General features: G+C 44.3%; 1 protein-coding gene across 10 annotated transcripts in view; it reads right to left on the reverse strand.

Annotated features, from left to right (window-relative positions):
- Positions 1-7,650, reverse strand: part of LSAMP (limbic system associated membrane protein) — a gene marked incomplete at its 5' end in the record, with an annotated part of 966,571 nt that overhangs the window by 19,545 nt on the left and 939,376 nt on the right. For 6 of the 10 annotated variants that reach the window (XM_080577201.1, XM_080577191.1, XM_080577199.1 and 3 more), the window contains one exon: positions 1,480-1,515. The exons of 3 other annotated variants lie outside the window; for them this stretch is intronic. In XM_080577201.1, coding sequence (XP_080433327.1) covers positions 1,480-1,515 — 36 coding nt within the window. Of the gene's footprint in view, positions 1-1,479; positions 1,516-7,269; positions 7,490-7,650 lie in introns of those variants that run through there. One more of the 10 variants, XR_013945403.1, reaches the window with a different exon arrangement.

A 7,650-nucleotide genomic window follows, 5' to 3' on the forward strand; every position in this document is an offset into this window, starting at 1 on the left:
ACTCTCTGGGATTTAATTTTAATGGTAGCTTGATTTCTTTTTTTTTTTTTTCCCTCCTTTTTTAGGTACTTTTCTTTGATTGTGTTTGTGGATTTGCCTTTTAAATAGGCAATTGTGACTACATCCTGAGCCTGAATAAGTTGCCAAGAGCAGAGCTTGATTTGAAAACGCAGAGTAGTTAAACGGAGCTGATGTAACACCCAGCATTTATTGTTCTTTTCATGGGAGTACCTGCAGGTGCTTTACTTGGGCAGGTGCCCTTTTGCAAAACAACATGGGTTCCTAATAACACTCTACCTCCAAGCTCTACGCAGACATTAACTATTGAGGCCTCAGAGCATCCCATGAGTTGAGTATATCTCCATCATATGGCAGTGAAGCAAAGATACTGAGGAGCCCTAGGCCAAAGTGTTTTAAGTGAATAAGGGGACTGGCTGCCTTACTGCTGATTTAGCTTCAAACCCCTGGAAACAGCCCAATTTCAGGAAGTGCTGAGTCGCTGTGCTTTTACACAATCTCAAGACTGCATCCAAACACCAAACCTCATGTGCACATCTGGGCCACGCTACCTAGACCTGAGGCATGCTTTAGCAGCATGTGGCAAGAACAGGAAAAATACTCAGGCTCTGTTTTCCCTTCATACCTCCTCCCTTTGTAATAAACCAGTCCGTAACACCTCACTGTGGTTTATGTGTTTACCTTGAGCTTTTCTTTCATGCTGTCTGCCTCAGGTTGGAAATGAGGAGACATTTCTTCTCAGAAAGAGCAGTCGGGCATTGGAACAGGTTACCCAGGGAGGTGGTGGTGTCACCATCCCTGGGGGTGTTCAAGGAAAGGTTGGACCTGGTGCTTAGGGACATGGTCTAGTGGGTGATATTGGTGGTAGGGGGATGGTTGGACCAGATCATCTTGGAGGTCTTTTCCAACCTGAACGATTCTGTGATTCCACGAAATGCAGCACTACAGGACAGACAGATTTGGGGGTATATGACAGAGGAATGAGAAAACAACGCATTGTGAATAGCTTGCACATCTAGAGTGAAAAAATCTCCTGGCAGCACTTTGATTTTTAGCTTCTCACTTGTCCCCTCCACCATCCCTGCAACATTTTAGACCTGTTTATGCTTTTGATCCAAATCAGGATATGTGAAAAGAAAGCATAGGACTGGAATATATGTAAGGAATGGGTCTCTGGACAAACTGATCCCCACTGAAGACTGTCCAGACCTGGATGAGGAAACGATGCCATGGATCAAAGTTTGGTTAAAGGTTGTTGCTTTTTAGCTGACTGGTTTCCTGAAATGGAAGGGGGGAAGGGAAGGATGAGGAAGGTGAGCAGAAGAGAACAAATGGCATGTAGAAGAGATGGGAAGGCCCTTATTGTCCTGCACTGTTTTGCCCATCCCTTGCTCTTCGCATATATCAGGATGATGGAGAATGACCCGGCTAGAGCTACTTTGACATAAAGCATATACTGACCTGGAAAAGGGTTGGGGAGTGTGGGTAAAACTCGTTCTAAGGGGGGAAAAAAAACAATAAGCAACATGCAGGAGAAAAGCCACTTTTCACACCAAGCAAAAGCAGCAGATACAAACCTGATGGAGTTGTCCATCCCCCAAATTAGATGAGCTAGAGTAAGTTTCATACAAAGCATTCTGCTAACAACACACCTATTATACATCAACATGCCCTGGGACTTGGAGTCAGACAGAAGTCATTTGAAAAACTAAACAAATAATATCCACACAACAAGAGGGATTAAGCACCTGCAGAGAAGCTAATTGGAGTTGATGGGCCACATCTCCCCTCTGACTTTCAAGACTGCTCATCTCATCACACTACAGCTCCCCTTAGCTACACCTCTGGCTGGAAGCTAGCCTTTGACAGAAAGGTGAGTTGTGGAGGTCCTCCACAGGTAGTTACTGCCTCCAAAGAACTTTCTCCACAATGGATTTCTTCCCAGAGAGAGGTCCCCTGAGGATCTGGGCATGGGAGGTGTCGCCCTGGTGAATCCTCAAGGGCACTCTGTTTCTTTTGCACCTTTGTCTTCCTACAGGAACAGAGCTTTTGCAGATTCATCAGCTTCTGGTAGCACACAGAGCCTGCTGTTTTGGTTATAGGGTTTTCACAATGCATCCTTTTTCTACGCCACAGCAGGCCTCTGGTATACATCGCTGCTGGCTTCACACATTGCTTCTTCCATGCCAGGATCTCAAAAGAACTGCACAGAAACTGAAGGAAATTGGGACTCGGAGACCGCAGTCTGAGGCTAACAGCAGTGGTAATTCCACTTTACAGATAGTGCAGGTGAGGCACAGAACAAGGAAGCAATTTGCCCAAGGTCAAACACTGAACTGTTGGCAGAGCCAGGCAGAACCATGAACACAAGCCCACCAGACCTGACTAATGACTGGGTCTCTCTCCATTAACTGCAGAGCTTGCTGAATGCCTCGTGCTGCCTGAGACGCGTTCCTACTCAGGGGCTGTCTGCTGGGTAGACGTTTAGCTGTAGAGATATGTCACTATGCGAAAGCTGATAGGCCTGGGGCTATGAGTTGTCTCCGGGCTTACCTGTGAGGCTGGTGCTAAGATCACTGCTGACGGACATACGGCTTGGCAGGATACATCGACAGCCCGCTATTATTCTCTGATCACACTCTGGTCCCAGCTATTTGGAGGCCAACGCTCTTTAAAAAGCACTCTTGGTGCAAGGAGCTAGCTTCTGACTATCTGGAGCCCATGGGGACACAGCAGGTCGATCCAATCTCTGTGACACTGGCAGATCTCCTGCCCTCACAGTGGTAACGGGGCTGTTTGAATCCGCAGCAGGCACAGGGGAGATTGCCTCTTGTGTAGAAAATACACGGTTAGTCTGGATCTCTGTGTTTATGTAGCACCAGGGGACTATTGTTCTGTGAAAGCAGGCTGTTGTGCTGACATGACTTCCTTGTTATTTAGTTTGGTTAAATAACTCAACTCCCCTTTACCTTCTTCCCGCACAGCAGGCTGCAGACTGCACAGCATAAGCAGTTAAAGCAAAGCACTACGGCCTCATTATCACGCTGCTTTCTATTCAAGGACTCTACCTCTGTTCCCCTCGCCTGCTGCGTGCTGCCTTTATTGCTCCACCCTGCCTCATTAGCAGTGTCTCAGGCTTGCCCCATCTGGCTGTCACCCTAACCACTATCTTCTCTCTCCCGAGTCTCCCTGTTATTGACAGCCCCTGGGAAATCACGGGGTTTGCTCTAAGAGCCTCAGACTCCACTCGCAGTTGCGCTCCAAACCCTAGCAGCCACCACCATAAGCAGATGCTCAGACACAAGGAAGCACGGGCAGAGCATCACGAGAAGGGGTGGAACAGGGCACCCACAGCCAGCACTTGTGCTGGGGCACTAGCAAGAAACGACAATTTAGAGGCAAGTGCCAGCTCTTCTTAGGAATGTGCCTCTTGCTGGGATTAAAACTGCTGGACTAAAATGGTAGCTATACCTGAAGCATCTCAAGGAGACCATGGTGGGATCCTGCCTGCTGCTTGCGTCTAATTGGCACTGGCCTTGCCAGGTGCTGCTTCACCTCTGCTTTTCCTAACTCACTGGAGGGCGCCGAGGATGCAAGCTGGAGAGGATGCGGCAGGGTTCCTGCTGAGGTGGCAGTCTCCCATAATTGAGACAATTTAGCCAGCAGGACTGCATAAGGATGTGCAGCACTGCCCCGTTGTCTCCTGTTTTATCCTCAGGGATGGGCTGGCTCTGCAGGAGGCAGAAGTCGACTGATTTGGAAGGGCTTTCATTGCTTTTCTCTGCCTTGCTAGATTGCACCAGGTGCTGCGCCTGCTTCTGTGTGCCTGTGGATATGTTTGCTTGCTTATTATACTCACACATGTAAACCTATGTATGCATATGCTTGTATGACAGATGTGATTCTCCCTTATATATATATATATATACACATAATATATATATATACGCACATATACTTTTATGCTGCACGGGTTAGGATATAAATTGCGGCTTTTTTTTTTTTCATAGCACTCTGTTGGCTTAGTGGAACGAAAAGGAAACAAGTTCCCTCCCCCCTAATTCACTTGGTAAAAAACCCTCTCCCTTTAGCTGTAGCACTGCTTTTCACCTCTGTCATGCTGTGATGGCAGCCCTGACTTGACCTCCCTGTCAGATAATTTTCATGGAGATCCGCATGCCCCCTTCTGCCCCTTTCACAGCTCTCACGGTGTTTTGTGCTTGGGGGTTACAGACCTTGTTCCTAGGCTCTGCAGAGCTGAACTAACCTACTGGCCCGCCAGTGCTGCAAAGCACGGTTGTGCCTCCCAGCTCCTCCTGTCCGTGGACGTGTGATATGTGCCCCCCTGCTTTGCATGGGCTTTGGTGCTTGTTGAACTAATTCAGCTCTGCACAACAAGAGAAAACATTTGGCAGCATTTTGAGGGGTGGGTGGTAAACCTCAGTTATGTTTTTGCAGGTGTAGCATGTTGAGCTGGCTCAGTGTGTGGTCCACTGAGTCCCGGAGTATAGGAAACACCAAAAACATGCAGCAGAGAGCAGGGTGAGCAATAAGAGCGGGGCTGAAGGGATGGCAGCAAGCTATGAGATGAGCTCTATTATCAAACAGTACCTCTCTGGGTACACTCTCAGTAAACGTATTCCAGATTGCTGTTGGAGACAAGTTTCTGGGTAAGACAGACCTTTGGTCAGACCCAGTATGGCCATTTGTATGTTGCTATAAACTCAGCCTCCAGGAATGAGGAGTATAAATCTCTCCACCTACAGCAGGCAATCCCGCTGCCACATCCTTTAGAGAAGATTGCTAGCTATCTACTCATATAGCTCAAGGGAGGTCCTTTTGTATTTTAATACATCTTCTAGCTATGGAATTGACATCTAAGGCACTTGGTCTCTCCAAGACTTTCTCAACGCAGGCTGAGATTTCCTGGAACGGAAGTCACCCATTTTTCTCTGTTGCTAAACTGTTCTTTCACATCATTTTGTTAGCTCCCCTTCTGCCTTCCACCTCAGGCAAAGCTTCCAGTACCTCATTACTAACTCTCTAGTTGTTTCTTCACTACTGGCTGCCATATTTTTTTTTTCTTTGCAAGAAAAGGGGGCCACTGAGGAATCATCATTGTGTCTGCCTCCCTAGTGGGATGTTGCCCTACAGTGAGTTTGTTCTCTATTTAAAAAAAAAAGAAAAGAAAGAAATAAAACCTCTGGTTCTGGGAAGAAAAACACTCAAAACATTTCAGTGTCTGCTGTACCTTGCCAAACTTGGCACTGCTTTTTTTCTTTTTGTTTCTGCATGAGTGTGTTGTCTGGGAATGTGCATTTCAGCTATTGTGTGATCAGTTCAGTATTTTTTTCAGCCAGGCTTGTAGGTTTTTTGGGCCACTTCTTTATCTTTATGAGGCTTGATTCCCTTCACTCATCGCCTCCCTGGTTTTTTAACCTTAGAAATACCAACGGTAGCCTGCCTGAATTTATTATTTTAGCTCTCTCTTTTCCACACTAACTACAAGAACAGAGAAACAATATGAAGCAATTTTCACAATGGCTTTCTGTCTCCATAACACTGAACACTGAAGAAATGGGATTAACTAAGCAACAAAAGTAAAAGTTAGAAACAATCTGATAAAAATCATCAAATCTTTCTCAGCTCCTGCACCTCCATTCTTCTGGCTCTTGTGAAGTTGCTACTTCACAAGCTCTCAAGTGTTTCGCAGCATAAATAGGACTTGAATTTCTAAGGTAAAAATGATAAACAAAATTCAACAACTCGACAGAAGGAAAGTTACCTCCATACGCATCAAAAGGAGGCTAAAATAGAATCCTTACTTTATTTCCTTGTTGCAAGTCATCTTCAATATTTGACATGTTTCCTCTTGGTATAGGTATCAGCAACTTTGCAAGATCTCCCTGGTTCTCTTACAGGTTCTGCCACTGATTTTATGACCATGGGTAAACTGCTCCTTCACTCTATTTCTTAGGTTCTTCTTGCAAAATGGTGCTAATAACACTCACCAATTTCTGAATAACTTGCGATGTTAAAATATTCATTGCTAGCAAATCCTTTGAGATCCTTTGAGGTGAAGCTCAATGCAAAATGCTTTTCTAGCAAAACCAACCCCCCATCTAAAATCACGTGTGCATACATACATTATTGAATTTCATCTTATATTTTGTTTCAGTGATGCTTTTCAGCTCATCTGTATAACAGGAACCAACAGAGAGGGCCAAATTTAGAATTCAGCCACAAATAATTGATTCTAAACTTAGCATTATATTAATATCAGCAAGAACAAATCTGGAGTATTTGAAAACTGTGCTCTAAATTGCTGCCTGAGGATTTTATTTGAATCTCATGACAGTCACAAGACCAGGGTAAAAAGAATTTCAAAGTAGAAATTTGCTTGTTTCTGTGACCAAATGCTGCAGGAAATCAAAGATATGTTATTTTATGATAATACTGATTCTTTAGGAAAAAAAAAATCTGTAGAACACTCCTAAATCTTGCAATAATTCAAACTGCACTTGTAATAAATCCAGAGGTGGTAAACACAGAACACCAATGGTTTTATCCTTTTCCACTACATCTGTTAAAAAACAAACCAAAACTTTTTTTTTTTTTCCTGGTGCTTCAGTAATCTGACCACACACAGCAGAAACTAGACTAAACTGCCTCTCATATTTAGACAGCTTTGCATAGTTTATCCTTTTTTTCTGTTTAAAAGGTCATGCAGGTCACGGCCTGAGTGTTTTAATTCAGTGTGGAAACATCAGAGGAATATAGCCCTATGTCACTTCTTGGTCTTTGGGTGCGTTCATGTGAGTGGGTCATTCTGCTGCAGTCTATTTCTAGTGGCAATAATAATGTGCATTGTAAGCTGAGTCCAAGTGTTGTGCCTAGGATCCAGAACTGGATTTTGAATAAACCTCAGTTTGTACACGTGCATGGGTGGGAGGAAAGGAGCAGGGCCTTTATTTAGGGCAAGTTTTGAACCAGCTGCAAAATTCAGATTCAGCAGGTGATTCTGTTCTGGAGTTTGGTGTAGTCCCAGCTTCCATGCTTTTAAGTTTACTGCAATAAACTCAGTAATTGAAAGGTAGCAGAATGAGATCCCAGGAATTTTGTTCCATATTTCATCTGCTGATTACCTTTTTCCCCATGTTCCCTACAGTATGCCCCTTTAAATCATTCTGTCTTATCCCACTTTTTTTCCTTTCCATTTTCCTCCTATTTTCAAAGTCATTCCTCTCTCTATTTTTTTTTTATTTTTATTTTATTTTATTTTTTTTGACTCTCTTGTTCTCCTCAGGCTCAGTGGCTAGTCTCTCCATCTCTCTGAATTACTTGTCATTTCTCAGCTGTCACAGACCCTCCGAGCCCCGGTCTTTCCTCCCCTTATTAAAAGGCCTGTCATTCTAACGGGGTCTTTGGTTTTAACCTTAAAACAAACATGTTTTTATTACTTTAACAAAACCTGACTTCAGCAAAGAAAGTCGATCAAAGGGCTTGACCGTAAACATTTTAATTTGGCTGCGTTCTTGTTTCACTGTCAGTATGAACACGTATGTGTCTGAAGTCAGTTCCCAGCTGGAGGTCCTGGGGGGTTGGCAAGCAGACCATTCCTGAGTTTTGTGT

The sequence above is a fragment of the Anser brachyrhynchus genome (genome assembly GCF_964034855.1).
Source record: "Anser brachyrhynchus genome assembly, chromosome: 1".
In the NCBI taxonomy this organism is placed as follows: Eukaryota; Metazoa; Chordata; class Aves; order Anseriformes; family Anatidae; genus Anser; species Anser brachyrhynchus.